The 21,962-nt window shown below is 38.5% G+C and overlaps 1 protein-coding gene across 2 annotated transcripts; it reads left to right on the top strand.

Annotated features, from left to right (window-relative positions):
* Positions 1–2,277: 2,277 nt before the first annotated feature.
* On the top strand, positions 2,278–18,383 carry DIO2 (iodothyronine deiodinase 2). Of its 2 annotated transcripts, none has more exons than XM_032444915.1 (2): positions 2,278–3,106; positions 13,450–14,022. In XM_032444915.1, the coding sequence occupies exons 1-2, from the start codon at positions 2,885–2,887 to the stop codon at positions 14,020–14,022; spliced, it is 795 nt and encodes a 264-aa protein (XP_032300806.1). In that variant the 5' UTR covers positions 2,278–2,884. The 2 variants fall into 2 exon arrangements, with proteins under 2 accessions (XP_032300806.1, XP_015720714.1); XM_015865228.2 differs by having other exon boundaries at positions 2,281–3,106; positions 13,450–18,383.
* Positions 18,384–21,962: the final 3,579 nt, after the last annotated feature.

Here is a 21,962-nt window from a genome sequence, read left to right as displayed (position 1 = left end):
TCAATGTACACAGTCTGCCTGAAAGGCAAAGAAGGTGACAGAATAAAAATGAAATAGCATCTCAAACTTGTGTTCCATGAGCTTCCTGTTCAGCTTTCAGTGCACTTCAAAGCTCCATAGCTGTCTGGTCTCCAGCTGTCTTACAAACAACCTCTTCACCCACAAAGCACTCTGTGGGTAGGGGCAGTTTTTTCACAGGAACCCAGAATACATTGTGTTCCCAGCATAGGTTCTTGCCTGCATTTACCTCCAGGGAACAGGAAGAGCCTGAGCTGGACTGTCCTCTGCTGTTTGCAAACTATTCTCAGAAACAATGGCTGATGATTCATCTGGCATCACCATCAGGAACCCTCATGCCTGCCTTTTAACAGACCTTCCGATGTAAAGAATGGGGAACTTCCCAGACAGAACCATGTATGTTTTGGTGATGGATCTACAGAATAGTAATCTAGGTTTAAGAGTGCTTGTAATCAAGTGATTAAATACGCTTGCCTGAGGTCAGACAGCAAGCTAGTTCAGCAGCTCAGGAGACACTTGATGCTCACATAAGAACACACTAACTCATCCGTTTGCAGAGATACATAAATGCCTGCTTATAACCTTTTTTCTTTTTTTTCTTTTTTTTTTCCTTTATTTTTTTCTTCTTTTTTTCCCCGAGTTTTAGTAATAAAACCAAATATTTGAGGTTTCAGTCCTATCTGTGGCAACAGAATACAGTCGTCACCAACATTCTGACTTACAAATTGTTATAGTTTGAGAGAAAAAAAAACAACACAATTCCTTTTTTTGTTATTTTTTGTTTTGTTTATGCTGGTAATGCAAAAGGTCACTGGTTTAATGAGAATAACCTTTAAAAGTTATTTCTTTGAGTAAACATTTGCTGGAAGATCCTGTCTTAGTTGTATCTTTTGCAAATGCCTGGTATTGTGCTGCTAACAACAAATGTTTCTTTGGAAGCACAAGTCAAGATATAGAGTGGCCTTTCTAGAGGCATGCATGCTAACATAGTGGCAGCCCAACTGCTATTGCAGTATATGAAAGAAAAAGACCCCAGAATAGGGAAGATTGATGGTGTTTACCTTCCGCAGTTGCTAGAAGTGGAAGGACAGTGATGACTGATGAAGACTAAAACACATTAATGAAGGAAGTTTGCACTGCTCATCAAAGATGTGAGTTGACAGATGTCATGCTGGCATCTCTGGAAGGGAAATGTATCTGGTGAGGAGAGCCCACATAAGCATCTAGGGAAGGCATCCACTCAAAAACAAAATTGTGGATGTCTGAAAAAGGAAATAAATGTAATATTTATCTAAGGAAGTCAAAGCCATGTTAAGGAAAAAAAAAAAAAAAAGAAAAAAAAAGTCAACTGTACCCCGGATCATAATAATCACATAGAAAGAGGTCTAAACACTGGGGGAGTGAGGGGGATGAGGTGGTGAAAGAAAGAGAAGTGAATGAACATCAACAACCATTCAGCATGGAACTACAAGGGAAGCTTAAAATGTTTCCTTAACCAACTTATAGCCAAAAATGACTTATCCTTCCTAGACTAGTATGTACATAATTATCATAAGGAATACTGAAGTCTTTGAAACTCAGCTGATTAACAGCATTTAAAGATGTAACATTGTTTTGAATAGGGAGGCTCATTTTTTCTTTTTCTCTTAGCATCTTCTCTTAAACATCAGTAAATGAAGTCATTCTGAGTATTTACTTGTGTTCCTTTAAATATCAAGTAGGTAGAAAAAAAAAAAAAAGAAAGATATTTAAACACTATACATGCTGTAACTAATGGAGGTGGGAGAAAAATGTACACAAATATGTCCTTTCTTGGGATGCATCACCTCACATACCTTCCTGGAAAAGACAAAAGGGCAAAGAAAAAAAACAGGCATGAGAAAAAAAACCAAAAAAAACCAACAGCCAAACATCCACAATAGCAGCCTGCGTTGCTGTGTCACTTTCCACGTCATATGAAAATACCTTTTCCAAAATCTGAAAGCATTTCTTAAGAGCAGTCAGAAGCACATTGTTGTTTTTTTTTCCTCTTTCCTTTTCAAAGCAGAGCAGCGTTCCACCCTTGCTGTCTGTCTCTTTTTTTTTTCTCTCGCTTAAAAAAAAAAAAAAAAAAAGTTTTGAGAATTTCACTTTTCTATTCACTGCAGTCCTGGCCAAAGTAAAGCCCTCTTTTACATTGACGTCAAGATCTTTGCTAAGATTAGGGTTTCATTTCTCTATTGCAGCAATTAGCCAGGGAATGTATAAAAGGCTTCAGGGAAGCAAGCTAGAACTCCAGAGGAGAAAGCACTTTGCACCATAGGCAGATAGCAAGAGAGAGGGCGAGAGGAGGAAGGCAGGATCGGAGTGAGGGAGGGGGGAGAGAGGGAAAGAGAGGGTGGAGGAAGGGAGGAAGGAACAGAAAGTTTGTATGCCCATAAACCTTTTCTAACAAAAGTGTTGCAGCACCTGGTAGCTAGCTTTACTGACACAGGAGCGGGAGGTCTGCTCAGGGCTTAAATAGCTGAGAGACAATGGGATAGCGCTGGAAAGTTAACAATTAACAATCTCAGCTTAAATTTGGTATGTGCAGGGAGCTGGAAACACAGCTGCTTCTCCCTTCAGCAAAATCAGAAGGTCTCCTAGTTAAGGGAAGAACTTCTGTTAAAATCTTAGTTTCTGAAAATTAAGCAGCTTTAAGCTGAATCAGTATCATGCAGTTATGGTTTTAACCAGCCTGCTCATATTTAACCATCTCTGCTCATTTTGAAGAGTGAGACGGAGGGAGGCTAATGAGGCTTTTAATAAGCTTTTTACTTCTGTAAATGAGAGTACAGGGCAAAAAAGGGAGCTGAATTCATCCGGCAGAAGACAAGCAGCAAGGAAGATGGGTCTGTTAAGTGTGGATTTGCTGATCACGCTTCAGATCTTGCCGGTCTTTTTCTCCAATTGCCTCTTCCTTGCGCTGTATGACTCTGTGATCCTCCTGAAGCACATGGTGCTGTTTCTGAGCCGCTCCAAGTCTGCGCGCGGTGAGTGGCGGAGGATGCTGACCTCGGAGGGGCTGCGCTGCGTCTGGAACAGCTTCCTCCTGGACGCCTACAAGCAGGTGGGTGCGGGACGGCACCGGCACGTTGGGGTGGGCAGCTGCGCTGGGCATCCCAGTTGCCAGCAAAGAAGGGGAATTACACCATGCGCTGCAAGGAGTCCCCTGTTTGAAATTAAGTTTAGTGGGAGAGGTAAAAGCAGAAGGGAGCAGTGCTTGTAGTTTGGGGCTGAGACTGGAGAGCTGCTGGCTCTTCTCTGCCTCTCACTCTTTGTACAGCTACTGCTATGTCACTTAGCCGTGCCTCAGTTTCCCTGCCAATACGAATGTTTATAATGTACTTTGAGATCTGTACATAAGAATAGTTATACTGTGTTCTAAATGCTTTTGAAGTTGTCACTTAATCATTTGCCATATGAGATCCTGAGAGATTGTGCAGAGTGCATCCTGAGACAGAGCTCTAGGTACACAAATGTTCTCTACCTAACATAGAATTGCTTTAATTATTGTAAAGGATAAAACAAAACGTTGTCATTACACTGCTGTTTTCTTTTACATATATGTTAGCTTTTAGATTGGAAATAGAATTAAGGTAATAGAAAAGCTGGGCATGGATTCAAGCAGTGAGTCTTTTTTCCTCCTGAAAGCAGTGAGGATGTGTCAGAGATTAAAAATGAACTTGACTGACTGAGGGACAGCTGCCTGGTGATTTAAGTTAATAATGCTAATAGCAGTTATGCAATGTGGTTTTTTGGTTTGTTTTTTGTTTGTTTGTTTGTTTTTTGCCTTTAAAGTTTTATGCAAACATTACCCCTTGGTACTGCCTAGGTCTCATGTGGTGGTTATAACTCCTTTTTATATGTTGAGAAAGTGGACACAAAAAGATGAAATTTCTTAAACAGGCCACCTAGTTAGTAAGTAGAAGAGCTGTATTCAGAGCCCTGTGGCTTCCAAAACAGTACTTAGTCTGTTAATGTGTTGTCTTATTTAGACCTTCTAATTTAACACACCTAGTGATGTCATGAGGTCATTGGGGTCCAATCCAAGCAATAGCTCTGTATCTTTTGAAATAATTATTTTTGTATTCTCTCACACCCTAGACCCCTTTTGCATCCTCTCAGTATTTGCTCTTAACTAGAGAAGTGTAGAGCTGGTGGTGTTGGTGATTGCTGGCTTTGTGATATAGAATACAAGCTGCTTAGTCTGAAACCAAAGCCACAGAGATGTTATTTATATTTGTCTTATACTGAAAATTAACATTAGTCTTTTCCAAATGGGTCAACCTCTTATTGCCACACTAGAAATCAGCCAGCTGGCAATCCAAACAAAGTAATGCTGAATACTGAAGTACACTATTCTCCTATCCCTACTGATTTCTGGTTGTGGTCTTTTCATAAACACCAAGAAGCAAATGTTTCAGCTGCCTTGTTAAATGGGTTGGTGAACACTAGTGTTACTATTTTAAAGATGAGGCAAGACAGTACAGTTAATGCATGACTTGGTCAAGGCTCACAAGGATGTCAGTGGCACAGCTCTGAAACAGCCAAATTTCCACTTCCCAAAATTTTGACCTGTGTCTGATCCAGGTTCTACAGAAGGTGTGGGGCTGTAGGGAGTCACATAATTATGAAATATCTCCAGTCTCGTTTTGCTTAAAGTCATACTTTTCTTACAGTAGTACTTTACATTTTCTTAAGTACTGCTAATGTCAACCATGGAAGTTGTGGTTAGGATGGCTCTGTGCTATTTTTGGTGTTTGCAAAGAAATGTGTACCTTGAACTTAGGTATCTTCCTTATCACCATTAGATGACCTAGACTGCTCAGTCCAATCAATCTCTACAGTCCCTAGAATAAATTCAGCAGAAAAAAATGTGTATAAATGTAATCAGATTTTCTCACCTCATTCCAAAAAGTGTAAATAATCCATTCATGACAGCTATCCTTAAGACAGAACTAACTGATTTCCAAATAATGGAAAGGGTCCTTTTTACTTTACAGAATTATGGGCCACGAGGCTAGAAAGTTATTGGAAAATGCTGATTGACACAGAGAAGTTGATAATTGTAGAGGTCAAATTATAGAGGTGACAAATAAATAGAGCAATGTTAGCTGAAGGAGTCATCTCTACTACAAAATTGGTAGAGGTGAAAAAATATGAAATATACACTGTTCTATGACATAAGAGTTCAAAAACTGAGAGAAATATTGATATATATTAGATTGTCCTGCAAAACATCTTTTCCTTAAAATATCTTTTTCTCAGTCTGAAAGATACTCTCCATTTTTCATTTCTGAATCTTATCCAAGGTAGGAAATGAAAATATTATGAAAATATTATGGAATCAAGATAATAAATAGTATAGCTAAATGCAGATTCTGTCATAACTTTGATTGCTTATTGCTCCAGTTTTCTAGCTGTAGCCAGGTATTAGCAAAGTGCTTAAGCAGGTGCTTAAACTCATTCCATTCAGGAATGTTTATGAGATAATCACAGATTTTTTGCTAGATTAGCAGAACTGAAGATGGGTGAAGTAGACCAAAGCTTAGCAGAAACTTTGTCAGTTAGCAGAAGTCTGGATCAGAGCAGTAACTATACTTGGTTGTGTTTTGTGTCACACAGAACTCTTCCTGAGCACTTTTCACAGCATATTGCATAAAAGTACTTAATGTTCTACTTGTATTTACTGGAAAATTTACTGAAAGCCATTCCAGAAAAAGTCAGAGGGTAAATACTGGGTTCTAGATTAACAGTGAATTTATTCTACAAAAGGAGCTCTGACTTGAGTCCACACATAACTGATTTTGTTTAGAGACTAGTGTACAAGAGATTATTTGTGAACAACTAGAGTATACTTGAAAATGAGATACTGATGCATTTTCTCCTGCAGAAAAACTTTAATATCTTACCCAAATTTGAACTTCCTTTTGTTCTGTTTTATTGTTGTTACTAAGTATGGATACACATGATTTTTTGGTTAAGGCACTTATTTAAGAGGCAAGATTACTTAGCAACAGCTGAAAATTTTAATATCCTCAGTGGAAAAACAATGCAGTTTGATGTTTTGTGTATAGAATGTTTTCCATATTCTTGTCTGATGACATATTTTATTTAATTCATTTTCCCTGCATTTTACTGTCCAACCAGAATAAAAATGACTGGTCTTATTCATCTTTGATTTCTCATGTGAATTTTATCAAAGATTAATATATCTTTTTTTTTTTTTTTTCATTTATCATTTCAGAAACATAGACAAAAATTAATAATAATTTGTCTGACACAGAACAATTGTTAAGTTTTTTTTTTTTTTTTTATATCTTTTTTTTTTTTTTTTACTTCCTTAGCCCTGAAGTTCAGTATCTGTCTCACACAGTGCTGGTATTGTACACATCACATCATCTTTGTTATTTAAGGAACCTACTTCTACCACCCTTTCCCAAGAGGCAAGCGTGTCTTACATTACAATAAGAGTGTCATTAAGATCAGATTCGTTGTCATAAGAGAGAAAAATAGAGCTAGTAGTCAAATGTTGTTAACTTTATTTGACTGGAAGAGTCCTACTAATTTATTTAGATATTATTTTTCCAGTTTACTACTGTGCTTTGTTTATCTACAAAAACAAGGTGATTGATTCCTGAAGAGCAAATCTTGTACACATTTGTGTATAGGTATTTACACATTTTTACATTTTTTCTATGTGTACAGATAAATATGCACATGTGTATCTGTCTCTATATATGTACATATGTATGTGTACAAATCCAAAGCATGGACATAAATAATTTGCTCTTACAGAAGACAGTCCACTTCCATTTCTCCATACATGTATAGACACACGCGCGTACACCTGTAAACACATGTAGAGACACGTGCATGCACACCCACTACTAAGACAGTAAAAACAGAAGAGATTTGGGGAGTGTGTTAGAATACCTTCTGCATGAATTGTATGGTTTCACCTGTACAAATGCAGTGAAGCATCTGTTCTAGCCTATAGCACACACACTGTTATGTATCTTAGAAATTTCCAGAGAAAATCCTACAGAAATTTTGAAAAAAAAATTTATTTACTTTTACTATATATATTTTTTCACCTAGTAAATTCTGTGCTTCATTTAGTACTGGTGTGAATCCCATTTCTATGATTCAAAAGGTGAGAAATTGTCATCTAAGCTGCTCTTAAATGAGTGCAGTAATGCCCACAGTGAAGTCTTGTGCTGGGAGGCTTTCCAGTACCTGATGCAAGCTTACTGTTTTGGCAATGCAGTTTCTGATTCTGGTTCCCAACACAGACCTGCAAGGCTACCCTAGAGGAAATCCTTCCTCTTCTGCACCTTTCTGTGGTTTTTTGAGGGGAGGCCCTCTGCCAGGAATTTTTTTCACAGTGGCATCTTCCTAATGCAGACAAATGCTTAGCAAGGTTGTATCTCCATAAGGGGATGGTAACAGATATGTATGTGTAGTTGTACAACTTTCCATTGTCTTTAGAAAGGGCCAACAGTGAATGCTGGCATTGCAGGCTTAGCAGGGAGGAAGGTTCTGGCAGAAGAAGGTCCCAGCCTCAGAGCACAGGTGCACCTCTGCTTCAGGCCCACTGAGATCATCCCAACTTCAGGAGGGCACAGTTAAATTGTATACCTTTCTTAAGGTAAGGAAGTGTCTTTCTCTGCAGTAGACAGTCATAAAGTCAAACTGTGAAATAAATGCTCTCCTTAAGGGTGAGTGTTATGTAGTTTCAGGGTTTAGGGCTAGACATTGTGTGGTATTAAAAGCTTTTACTGGCTTTATGATCTTCAGAGTTAGCAGAATTTTTTTCATTGACATTTTCAAATAAAAACAATCATGAAAGAAATGAAAAACAAAACAAAACCACAATTAAAACCTTTCCTGTGGTGTTTGGAACATAAATTCTACAGGATTTGGGCTTGTCATTGTCATTATTATTAAAACATTGTCATTTTTATTAATATTTAATCATGTTTATTATAAAAGTGTTTAGGGACCAACCTAGATCAGGGACCCATTGTGCTAGTCCATGTCCTAAACAAGAGCAGCAGGGAGTTTGTCCCAAGGAGCTTGCAGTTTAAACATTGAAGGCAGACAAAGGATAGGAGAAGAAATATGGTGACTCTTGTTCTGCATGGGGTCTTGTCCTACCCACTTTATTTTGAGGGTTTAAACAGTTTCCTAAATCTGTACAATCTTCTGTTTTTTACTCTTATGTAGGAAAAATCTTTTCTTGAACTGATTGAAAAGACTGCTTATGTTTTTGTGAAACTTTTTGGAAGCACCAGTTTGGCTATAAGATCTATATGAAAATTAGCTAGTGTGCATCATCCAGAAAAAATTACACCTAGTCCTTGCACCTAAGCTCTGCCTCTCCAGCAAAATCATTACGAGTTCACACAGTGCTAAAGCTGAGGAAAAAGAATGAATAATCCTTCAAAGTAATGTCAAACATCTCCTGTGCGTCTGCTGCCAAGACAATGCTGGTTAATCAGCCTGTCATTGCAGGCCTCTGGTATCTGTAGGGTAGGGTCAGCAAGGGCAGCCTCTGGCCCACAAGTGGACACATTGCCCTACAGGCCACAATGTCATGGGCCATGCTCCCATCTTCAGGGGATCATAAGCTATAGGGAAGATTGCTATAGTCTCTCTGATCAGAGGAACTAGAATTTTTCTTTATGAGCATGTAAGGCAAAAAGCCCCTTTATGCTTTCCTTTTGCCATGCATACTCATTTCTGGGACTGACAGTTTTTAAATAAAGAGGGCATCGTTTGACTAGTTATTTTTATTCAAACTGTGACCATTTAATCTGTCTCCCACTTCCCTCCCTCAGCTTCACACACCTGATCCTAAATAAAGACTCTGGACTCTGAAAGAAGTAAATTTCAATCTCTGCTTCTCAGTTTGGGTATTCCAGTTTCTTAAAGCAAACTGCCACCTCCCCGCGATAAACGAAGAGTTCACAATCCTGTACACTCCTCCAAACAAGAACCTCCAGTAAATTTTAGCCACCATAAAATTCTGAAACATGTAAGAAGAGGAATGAAAAATAATAATATATATACTTCTGCAGTCAGAGTCTGATTATGATTTGGATGAAGCGCTGAGTAATATCAGGCTATTTGGAGGCTTCGCTTAGCTGAATGGAATCAAATCAAAGGAAAGCATGGAATATGAAAAAGAGTAAAAAACTCCAGGGATTCAGTTCATAACCAACTGCTGGACTCCAGACCCAAGCACAGCATGACGGTATTTAAATGGCTAATATCACAGACTGCTAATTGTCTGGCAACACCTATTTTCTTTAGGGGTTTGACACAGCTGCATGGGCCTGCCAAACTGCTTGAAAATCTCTCATGCAGGGAACGAAAGCCATGTTTCAGTGCACAGAATCCCAAGAGAGTTATGCTAAAGCTGATAAAAGCAAAACAACAACAAAAAGGTAAATGAGGAGGTGATATTCTGTCCATGGGACTTTTCTTGTTCCCATGGAGCGCGAACATAGCAGTATGCACTATTTCTAGCCTGTAGTGTATGAACAGAGCTTTCTTTCTTGCCCCTAAGTCTCCCTTATTTTTCAGTCTGCATATTAAAAATCAACAGCCTTGCTCCCTTTTACTCTCTCTGCACTCAGAGGAGGAGATGCAGTACCAAGGCTCTCAAGCAAACACAAAATTCACCCTAACAATGAGAGTCAGTTCTTTAGGGCCAGGCTGGCTTGCACGCGTGCTTGGCTCACTGCATGTGTTTTGCAGGGACAGGTGGCCTGGTTTCCACCTCTGTCTGCTGTCCAGAATGCTCCAGCTCAATGCTCGAATCATCACACACATAAGTACGTGATTATAGAAGTGCTGGATTGCGTGTGAGGGATATTCTGCTAGTTTGTTTCTCAGAATATATATTTTGCCTGCCTTTGTGTAAGATTTCAAAAGCGGTTTGGCTGAATACATGGCTTTTTTGTTTGTTTTCTCATTGTGTTGATTTTCTTTTCCAAGAGCTATTTTTTCTTTCAATAAATAACAACAAAGAAGACAGCCAAGCCCACAATGTAGATGATCAGCAAAGATGATATTGTCATCCTGTGTCAATCGGTTCCCGAGCCTGGTGAAATAAAGAGTCCCTTTGGGAACGTCAGCGCTTCATCAAGACCAATTAGTGGAGATACCGCTGCTTGTGTTTGAGCATTAACGACTGGGCAGGGCTGTTTTTTGGAGTGCCTGACACTGGCATGGAACAAGGCACCGACCTAATTACTTTTCTACAAGAGCAGAAAATGCCTTGTGAATGCCCTCTTGGCAAGGATGTCTCATTAAGGAGAAAAAATAAACAACACAAGCACTCCTAGAAACAAAAATTAACACGATAGGTAACCTACGGCCATGAGACTCACTTCGTAGCTGTGGGAAATGAAGAGAAACTGCTGTGAGGTGGCAAATGACACATTTGTACCTAATTTCCTAAATCCACTTGTTTTTTGGTCAGTAAGAAATATGGTCGGTGGGACACAAACATGATCGTTGGAGAGTGAAATGCATTGCAGTTAATGGAATCACTGTTAAATAGTAGTTGAAGGGCATTCACTCATTGGTGTTCAATTGGAGTTGTTTTGTTAGTCTGTTCTTTCATGGTTTGCAAACTTCCCTAGGAAAAGAAGCCTTTGGTAGGCCTGAGTAAGGAGTTGGTAATGAGGGGCTTACAGTATTTAGCCTCTCTTTCTGCATAAATATGATTAAGGAAGAGCCTTTGTTTTCCCAGTAAAGATTTTAGTGTTGATTAGAGTATTTTTGGTCATAATAGTGTTGTCAAAATCCAAAGAGTCAGAGGAGCAGTATGCTTAAAAGTTTCTTGTCTCCTGAGCAACTCTGTTCACTGCTCAGTTGTACTTGCTTCTGTCCGTTTTACCTTTACTTTCTTATCCTTCGAAAAGTGCTGGCGTATAACAGGAATTCAAAGTGTGTCTCTCAATTATGATTTATGAGATAAATCACATTTAATTACTTCTTTTCCTTGACTAATTGAGCACATGCTCTTAAATACTGAAGTCCATTATTCATCCAGTGAGTGGGTGCAGCAGCACAGATATTTACTTGTCATACTTTGCTCAAAAGATGGATTTTGGGCAATTCTGCTCTGAAAATCCAATTGTTAGGTAGTGTAAGAATGGTTAAACTTTTTAGGTAAGGGGAATCTAGGGTTTGTGCAGATGATTTTTGGAAACTGTCAGCTTAAACTGTAGAGCTGTCTAGCTGGCTTGTGAATGAATGCAACCCTTAGAATGACAGGATCATTTACAGATGATCTAGACCTTAGTATTTTTTGCTTATGCCTGATCTTTGCCATACAGACTTCTGCTTTACCTATCTGATTGCAAATAATGGTAGAGAGAAACAAAATGTTCAACAGCTCTGCAGAAGAGTATTTACTACCTGTAATGAAGTAAGTATAACACCTCCTAAATGCTGCAAGTTGAGTCTCTTGTTAACATGGACAAACACTACAGCCTGAGTGTCTGAACCCACCCCTCTCCAGAGAGGTTATTTATTCTATAGAGAAGAACTGAGATACAGCCTTTTTCTTTCCTCAAGTGCAGTGGAGAACCCACTCACACAACAGATCTTAAACTCGTTTATTTCAAAATTTGCTTGTTTCCAAGCTTGTTTTGTTTAATTTAAGAGACGGTGCATGCTGCATTTACAAGGTACTTGCCTCTTTGTCTTTGTGGAGCAGCAAATATATTTGTTAAGTATTCACTTGTTAACTCAGCTTCTTACTGTATCTGACTCACCAGAATACCCTACAATGCGGTATAAAGACGTACCCTTAATCAGTAATTTAAACACATTTTACACAGTTCTCATTCTCTGTTAACTTCTACTGATTTCTGTGGAATGTGGGTTCAGAAGGAAGTGAACAAAGTATTAATAACTTCAGAATTTGGCCTGTGTGTGTCCATCAAAGCAACACTTCTAAACATCAAATAACAAGAGGAAAAGAGAAAGACAGTGAAATAACAAAGGATAATTGCATTGTTATACTTGAGCTTGATGTTAAAGGCAGATGCATAAGAATTGCTATGGCAGAACTCATTAAAGCTAATTGTCTTACCTGGAAAGGTTTTGTGATTCCACAGCAGATATCAGCTAAGGATCTTGGAGCCCTCTGCAGGCACCGCCTTATTCTGGCAGTCCCAGCTAAGAGAGAATGTTCTGCCTTTCTGTAGGAAGGGAATCTCAGACAAATTTGCCTGCTGGATTCAAATTACCTGTTGGATCCAAATTAATTCTGGGGTTAGGTCTGAGAACAACTAACTTTTGAGCTGTCATAAAAACTTTCTCCTTTTCTTGCTGTTTTCATCCAATCTTCTAGAGAGCCACTGCAATAGAAGGGAATCAATCACTTGTTCACTAATTGAGTGATTTGAAGAGTGCTGTTATCAATGGTCCACTGTCAAAACAGAATGATGTGTTCGGTGTATGTCTGCAGAGATGTCTCTTGTGTTTGCTACTCTGAGTATTTTCATTTCTGTACTGCACTTACATAAAATATCTTCAAGTTTCTCAAAATTGAGGGCCACTGTGTATGCTTTGAAGATCAGCAATTTAATGTGGAATGATTCTGAAGAATTGGAAAAGTGGTTTGAAAGTATAGGATGCTAGTCAATGGAGATGAGTGCAAAGCACTAGATTCAGGCTGATGCACAAATCCACAATGAGGGAAATCTAGAAAGGTGAAAAAAGAAACCTAGGTAGGAATGCCATGTTGCAACACCGGAGGCCCTGGTTTCGAATCCCCCCCGTGGCGCAAGTGGTAGAAGTGCCGCTCTGCTACACAGAGGCTCGAATCCCGGGGGGTTAGACTCGATGATCTCTAAGGTCCCTTCCCGCACGAGACTATGATACTATGATACTATGATAACAGCTCATTAGTTAACTCTTAGTCAATAGTTTACTGTTTTTCCAAAACAGCTATGATGGAAAAAACAAATATCTGGAGTGTATAAATAGGTATAACTTGTGGAACTAATGAAGTAATTGTCACAGAAAAAAAAATTAGAAGAAAGAGAAGGTAGCTTCACTGTTCAGTCTATCTGGAAGCAAGTTAAGAGTCTGCAAACATAAGAGAATTGACAAGGCTATGTGTATGGTAGTCAGGTCCTGGAACCAATTTTCTAACAATAATGCAGTAGTATACATGTTAGGTATAACACATTTTGCCGTACTACGAGTAGGGATGGACTAGATGAAATTTTTGATGCTGAAAAATCCTGAATCCCCATGCTAGTGTCCATGTGGGCAACTGCAGTACTATTTGAATAGGTAATTATTAATTTGAGTACAATGATCATAAAGGGTACTGGGTAAGAAGTCACGCTAACTTTCTATAATGTTCTTTGTTGTCAGGTCAAACTCGGAGGAGAAGCTCCAAACTCCAGCGTAATCCACATAGCCAAGGACAATGATGGCAGCAGTAGTGGCTGGAAGAGTGTTGGTGGCAAGTGTGGAACCAAGTGCCGTCTTCTGGATTTTGCCAACTCTGAGCGGCCACTGGTGGTTAATTTTGGCTCAGCTACCTGACCACCGTTCACAAGCCAGCTGTCTGCCTTCAGCAAGCTGGTGGAAGAGTTCTCTGGTGTGGCTGACTTTCTGTTGGTCTACATCGACGAGGCTCATCCATCAGATGGCTGGGCTGCTCCTGGTATCTCCCCATCTTCCTTTGAAGTTAAGAAGCACAGGAATCAGGAAGATCGATGTGCAGCTGCTCACCAGCTCCTGGAACGCTTCTCTTTGCCACCTCAGTGCCAAGTGGTGGCTGACTGCATGGACAACAATGCCAATGTGGCCTATGGAGTTTCATTTGAGAGGGTATGCATTGTGCAGAGACAAAAAATCGCCTACCTGGGAGGTAAAGGCCCCTTTTTCTACAATCTTCAGGAGGTTCGTCTTTGGTTGGAACAAAACTTCAGCAAAAGATGAAATCCATTCTCTACAGAAGATGTGTCAACAGATGTGTCCCCTTAAGGTGATGTAAAAGGGAAATAAGGAAAATATATGCTGGTTTGAATAAGGTCTTTCAGGTGATTGCAGGAGAACAATCGATAACAAGGTCAAAGTAGGAGAAGAACCAACTCACATAAACATTATTGTTAAGAGAAGAGTCCCACTCCTGCACTCCCTATGGGACAGGAAAGGTGAAGAGGCTCTGGAGGGAACATACTGCTGGTGTGCAGGAATAGAGACATGGTAATATTTGTCTTCTAGAGGAACTCATCTTGTGAAGTGTCGATGCTGGGGTGAGCTGGAAGCCTTGCTACCTGCAAGACAGTCCATGGACAGTAAATGCTGTGCATTTCATCAATAGCACTTCTTTACTTTCCTGTGGCCAATGCAAGCAATTTTGAAGAAGCCAGGGTCTTGCAATGACTTTGCATAGAAATGCAGTCGAGTGTGGCATTCCTCCTCTCTTGTTAAAGATTTTCTTATTTAGAGACTACACGAACCATCATGCAATGCATTCTGCATGCACATGATTGCTCAGATCAAGATGAAACATTGTATGCTGGTATCTGTACTCTCTATGGACATCTCTGCACAGCATATTAACGATGCAACTCTATCTATATGTTTGCATTCAATAGGTAGGCCTGTGCCTGCTGAAAAAGATATTAAAGTCTTTGAAGTTGTACCAAAAAGAGAAAGGTGATCAGTTAAGCCACTTTGAAAACTAAAATCTTGGACTGTTTGTAACAACACAGTAAGAATCATCTACTACTGGTATCATGAGACAAAACTCAGTTGATGCCATCTCCTGGTTCTCAGAGCTGGCAGCAGCATGCATTTATCGATATTCTCTCATTCTCTCTCTTTCTTTTCCCCCTTGAACTCTTTCTGTCTAGAACTAATCTTAAAGATTGCTTCATTTTTAGGTTTTTTAAAAATAACTTATTTCTCTCTCTGTTTGTTGTTGTTTGTTTGTTTGTTTGTTTTTTATTTTAGTTTTATTTGAGTTAATGACAATACAGATGCATTTTGGGGATGGGGGATCTTATATACAACATACTTTACCTCACTGAAATGAAAAACTATCCTGTCCCTTAACCTGTTAAATGTAGTCAAGCTAATTTTTGCTGTCTTAGATACTTGCAATCAGTTTATAGATAGATTAGCTTAGCTGAAAGTGAAGTAGTTTGCAACCTCAACATTAATGAACTCCACTTCTGCTCTTGGATGAGACAGTAATCTGTGTTTGTTTCACTCATGCTCTCAAGAGCTTTCTCAGAAAAGCAGGGAGGACGGTCTGTGTGAATAAATGTGAGTAAGTGTGAAAGATGGCAGAATTTTCATAGGAATGGGTCTGAGGAATATTTTTAATTATGTTTTAAGAAATGATGTCAGTGTAGAGTAGACATTAAATTTAGGAATACTAAAAACTAAAATGTTTTCATTAACCCGATAAAGGGGCATGTTTACAATGAGCTGTTAGAGCTTCGATGTGAAAGCTCTTAAGATGAGACTGACTATCAAGTATTTTCTCAGCTTTGACAGAAACATGAAACAGATAAACAGGATAAGCTGGCAAAACTCAAATTAGTTCCTTTAATTTCTCATCCTGCCAACTATCAGGAAGACGATGTATTAGTACAAACATATGAAAGAACAAAAACATATGAAAGAGTATGTGTGTGTTTATGCATATATTTATGTATGCATATAAATATACATTGTATGTTTGTATGTATGCATATGTATGTATGCAAGTGGTATAAGTGGTGCCTAAGGCCAATAATAATAATCATTATGTCCTTCCATTCATTAATGATACTGTAACTCATGGCTCAGCATGAAAGATTGCTGTTTGTCCTCATGTCTAAATGTGGTCACTGAATTTTGAAATCCCAATATTACAAAAGTAATGACATAGCTGAACTCCTTGGTTTATTTAATCCAGTGTCCTGCCTCTGACTGGATCAGATGCTTCATGGGAAGGTGCAATAATTTCTTCTGGAACTTTTGTAATTTTTAGATGTTATTGGTTTTGTTACATCTAATGTCATCACTGATGTCTCCTTATCTCTATGAGAGGCTAATCCAGAATTATGAGACCTAGATATTTCTTGAAGTGTAAATTCTAAAATCAAACCCCATTTTAAGATTTGAATTAGCTGCTCAGATGTCATTCTCATCTCCTCCTCTTGTACATCAGAAAGGTATAAAAAACAGTGTTCTCAGTTTTCTTTTGTATGTCAGTGCTTACATTTTTTACATAGAAATTTACACATTGGTTTACATTTGGCTTATTTTTTCTTAAGCCAAACAATAAGTCACATTGTATAGGTTCATATTCTTTGCCTTTTTCTGAATCTCTTCTGTTTTTGCTACACTGTTCTTTTACTCAGGTGAGTAGAGCTGTGAATATTAGTCCAAGTGAAAGCATGCATTGGTGTATCCAGCACAGCATCTTTTCCTTAGTATATTTTTAGTCATCTGAAAGTTCATAAATCTTCATATCCTTTGTAAAACTCAGAGTAGCAAGTTTTTTCTTTCCATCTTTTCTTCCCTATAGTATAGATGAAATCTCAACTGTTTATTTGGGAAACGGTTAGCACAGCTGTTAAAACATACCTTTAGCTTGGAGAAGGGAATCTGACTTAGTTATTCAATTAGTTAATACCTTTTTGTGTACCTAAAGTTCCAGTTAATTTTCAAGTCCATTTTCTTTTTCCTTTTGGATTATTGTTATTTTGCTTTAGTGCAGTATCTTGTTATTCATAGGTGCCTGTTCATCACACAGTATAAAGGAATTATAAAATTGGCTTCTTTAAATGGGAAATCCACAAGGATTTTTCACAAGAAAAAATACACAATAACTTAATTTCTTTCTTGGCAACATGAATGCTTTACTCAGCCCAAAATTTAAAGATGGTTCAGCCTCAATGAATATCAAGACGGAAATACATTCTGTAAATGCTTAAATTTCCCCAGGAAATTTGCAGTCAGTAAGGAAGAGAAATATTTCAAAAAGAAATAGGCTTAGAGTAAAATATATGTTCTGTAAAGTGTGTGATAGACAGACAAGGTCTTCAACTTTTTCTTGACAAGATTGAAATATAGAAAAGGTTTGAAATTAAACTCTATACAATTTCTGTAGTTGATGAAAGAAGAGGCATATCAGATACATGAAATTGTCACGTAACTGTGGTCTATTTCATATCCAGGCAGAATGTTTGCTACCTTGTTAGCATTCTGTTTCATCATTAGTCTAGTCTACTGTGAGGTTGGATTTGCTTTTATCTTTTACTCTCACTGTTTGAGGGCACTAAACCACATTACCCAAGGTGCTTCAGTATGACATACTTATTGAGCAATAGCTTGCCAAATAGGTGCCTGAAAGTATTTTGGAAGGCTAGTGTCTGTAATAGAGGCTCTGATACTGTGCCTCAATATTAGTATGGGAAGCTTCCAGTGCTTTTTCTTTTTGAGCATTGTAAATAGCCATTCTGGACTATCATTCTACTTTGTTCTGTGCTTAGCATCATTACTTAGCACTGTATAAAATGAATGTAAAACATTTTGTACAGAAAACAATAGCATTTTGCTGTTGCTTGTGTGGACAATGACATAAACTTAAGGCAGCAGGAAAGCATGCTCTTCTTTAGAAAGAAGGAAAGATATTCCAAAACATGTTGTTGAACAACTGTCTGAACACTTAGAAAATGCAGCCATTTGTATGACAGTGATCTTGGTGGGAAAATCCATAAAGCTTCTTGGAAAGGTATCAGTGATTCTTTCAGATGTGTGTGGGGATGGAGGTTATGTTTCTGTATGTGTGAAAGTGGCTTTTCTGTGATGTGGAGTATAGGTTTAATGGTATTTCAGACTTTCATTCAATACTATAACCAAAGCAATAAGAGGTATCAGGTAGGGAATACTGGCCAGTTTTGTTCAGCTCTACACCATGTCAGTGCTGGATCCATGTTCAGTTACCTATGGACCCAGAGACTTCAGAAAAGAGAGGGTGGGATGAAACTGGAATGCTTGTGTGTTTATGAAGAGTACTAACAAAAGAGTAATTGACTCAGTTAGTGTTCAGATGCTCTCACACTGGTGTTCCTCTATGCACCTTGGTGCCTCTGTGTTTGAAAAGAGGGGAGTCTCTTTAAGGGCCATTAACAACATTTCTGGGGTGTAGATGCCTGTGTGTACTGATTATGTGTGTCATTGTTTAAATGTCAAAAATAGGAGAACCAGCAAAATTTTGTTACATTATGGTGCTCCATGAAATATGCTTTCTTGATTTCTTTTATTTTTTCTCTCATAATAAACTATAAACAAAAACATGTCTCTTCTATGTCTTTTTATTCTATTGTTGGTTGTTAATGTACAGTTGAATTGACATTAGACCAGGGAAACTTGATGTGATTGTAATCAATATGAGCAAATCCCTTCATTAATGCTGAGAGTTATGTTTTCCTTACTTAAGAGAGAAATAGCTAAACTTGGACAGCAATTGAGTCTGCATGGAATTACAGTATTTTTAAAAAACTATATGTTCTTGAAAAAAGCATTCAAATCTTCATAGCACACAAAACTGAGTCAAGTTTCTTGTGAATTCACCTGTTAGACATGCAATTTCCACTTCAACGAACATAATAAAAGATTAATGAACTGCACACTACCATGAAAAATAAAATCCCTGTCACAGATGGTAAGAAAAATGGAAATAGAGAAAAGTCCTGCAACTTGTGAAACAAACTCACTTTGTGGTTTAAGCTGTATTTTACAATTTTTCTCCTCTTTGTCACCTTTGTAAGAGCCAGCTTGAAAGGACCCTATATCTGAAAACAACTTGTGAATATAGGGAATTAATATAAAAAGAAATCACCAACAGGAAAGATACGGAAAATGTTACATCTTTGTGTCCTGAGCAGAAAAATTCACTATGGTATGATGGACATGCCTTTGGAAACAGAACAAAGAGTCTCTTTACATTATCCAGTTCAGGTTGCAAAAATAATCCTCAAAAGTACTGAAAGAAGACTAAAGTTATGTAAATATTCCTGTAATCTGGCTGATATGTGTTATGACCTTTATATCAGTTGTTCCTTTTAATCAAGTTTTTCTCTTTTGGAAATACCTTATGTGAGTGAGCATCCTATTCAAAACCTTAAGGCCTCACTACATTGCTAGACTAGGAAAGAAACAACCATTCTATGTCATATAAATTAAATATGAATACCTTAAGGACTGTTTTTCAAGAAAAGATGTTGCCTGTTATATAAAATTAAAAAACAGGTAGCAAGAGAAAAACCAACCAACCAACCATCCCCCTCCCCCCACCTCTTTTTGAATCAGCGTTTCCCAGATTTTCATATATATAATATTTGCATTGACTGTTGTGATTTGGCAATTGGTAAGGTATGCAGGTAATAGGAGAAGTTTTCTCCAAGCATTATCTTCTTTAAAAGCTAGTCAGCCTTTGATGTCCTTTTGACCACTTCCTTTCCCCTTATATCCCTCCTGCACCTATTTACTATCTTTTGCTCTTCTCAGGCTGTAATACTCTTGGTGATTTTCCCATCACAGTCTTTGGATTTGTGGAATTTATTTAAAGCTATGGATTACCCAAGAGCTTCATTTCAAGTGTGAATGCTTTTAAAAAGCTGTTAGTTGTCAGAAATTCACATTAGATAGACAGCACTCTGTTCTGTTTACCCTGGTATCCTCAGTGTGCTACTGATCATCTACACACAGGTTTGCTCTCACAGATAGTTTTCCACATGCCAGCCTACAGAGCTAAGCACTGGGTTTCTGGGCAGACACTAACAGCTTGAACAAGTAGCTCGCTTCCTGCAGACTGCAAGGCAGGAAACATTCAGATTTTAATCTCAACTCTGGCTACCAGAGTTCATTACTCCCCATGTCTGTCAGCAGTCACTAAAAACTCATAAAGCTGATGCTCCAGACTTGTACAGGGTGAAGATCTGATTGCCAGGAGTGCCATACGCTGGACCTGGCCAGATGTCTTCTGAAGCAAATCTTTCTGAGGTTTACTCACAGACTCACAGGAAATTAGATCAATCCCTCCAAACCAGAAACTGGTGGACTGTGCTTGTAAATGAATAGCACTTGCTTGATGAGAAGAGCAAGTCTTGTAGATTGCTCTCAGTATGGAAGAAACAGTAAATTCTTACCAGATGCAGATGTTCTCTCCAGTGATCCTTGAAGATCTTTACAGATGGCCCGAATGGCACTGTGTGGGGCTCAGCGTTTCATAGCACTAAAATTGTCCTTAGAATTTCAACTAAATACCAAACACATCTGATGGAAAATAGCACCACTTTGCCATGAGTGCTTCCAGAACATCTGAAAGTACTTGAAAAGTCAGAAGTACATTTATATTGTAGAAAACAGCTGAATTGGATGTAAATTCCATAACTGTTCTTTCGAGATATTTCTCTTGCCTGTCATCCACATCTGTATAATTTCCTATAATGTTACTTCTCTGTTGTACAACACTGGCAAAATGTTCAGCATCACACCTTAGGATCAGATTGCAGTGACCCCTTAAGTCATTCTGCTTAACACCGGTGTGAAGCAGATTGGTAGTTCAGGTCATTGTGATTATTTCTGTGACAGGTATATGTGAGACAGTAGTTAAGGACTTTTTTCAGCTGTGAAAGTATTGCAGTAGGTGAGACTGGGAGAGAAAGTTCATTGGTTTTTTTGTTTGTTTGTTTTGTTTCAATGGGACTAACTTGTAGGACCTTTCCCTTATGTGTTTAGGTGGCTATGGAGAGACCTCACCATGGCCTTCCAGTATTTCAGAAGAGCTTACAAACAGCAGGGAGACTGACCTATTACATTCTGATACTGATAGGACAAGGGGAAAAGTTTTAAACTAAAAGAGAGCAAATTAGATATCTGTCAGGAGCTTCTGTACTCACAGTGTGGTAAGGCACTGGCATAGGCTGCTCAGGGAATATGTGGATTTCCCATCCCTGAAAGTGTTCAAGGCCAGGATAGATGATGGGGCCCTGGGCAGGCTGATCTGGGACAGTCTTTACCATAGCAGGGGGGTGGGAATTGGGTGGGCTTTAATGTCCCTTCCAATTCAAACATTTCTCTGATTCTGTTATTTTATGACATTTATGACCATCTCCATGAGGGCTAAATTTCCATTTACTTGCGCCTTTTATGGGACTTTGAGCATCTGAAATGAAATTTTACAGGGCACAAATTATTTTCTTCAGGTTTCAGAAACTCTGTAGCTGTGACAAAGCTGGGAAATGCTCCTTGTGGTTTATGACAGCTATTCAGACTTGTTTCTGTGAGAACTAAATGAAAGAAGACAAACAGCCATTGTAAATTCAGTATCATAGCCCATGTCAATATGAGGCAAAAGGCAGGTTTTAAGGGCAAGGTTAGTCCTTCATGACCCCATAAAGCCTCTGTTGCTATCTTTCCTTTTGTTCTCAAAGTAGATCACCACTCCCTGGGAAGAGGCATTCTTCAGTGGCCCACTGAAGCTGTGAGATCTTTTTCCTTTAAAGGACACGATTTTGCTAGAACTGACCAGAGCAATAACAGAAAAACAAATGGACCATGAGAACTAGGTATGTTTCCATTCCCAAACTGGCTGTGGAGGAGGAGGATTTTCCTGCTGCATTTTTGCTGTTTTAATCAAATTCATGTTTTCTCCTGCTACAGAAGCAAATGGGCTGCTTCTGTGATTTAAACATTTACTGTGCCAGAGCATAGAGCCTGGGCCAATTGAATCATTTTATCTTTTCTTTTTTTCCTTTTCTTTCTCCTTTTTTTAAGGCCAGGTAAATAGATACCATAAGTCACATCTGAGATCACTGCAGCCTGGATCATTACCCAAAATATCATCTGCCAAGCTTCCTTCTATTAAAACA

Source organism: Coturnix japonica, chromosome 5, assembly GCF_001577835.2.
Source record: "Coturnix japonica isolate 7356 chromosome 5, Coturnix japonica 2.1, whole genome shotgun sequence".
Lineage (NCBI taxonomy): Eukaryota > Metazoa > Chordata > Aves > Galliformes > Phasianidae > Coturnix > Coturnix japonica.
The sequence above is the reverse complement of the archived record's forward strand: the minus strand, read 5'-3'. Positions and strand labels throughout refer to the sequence as shown.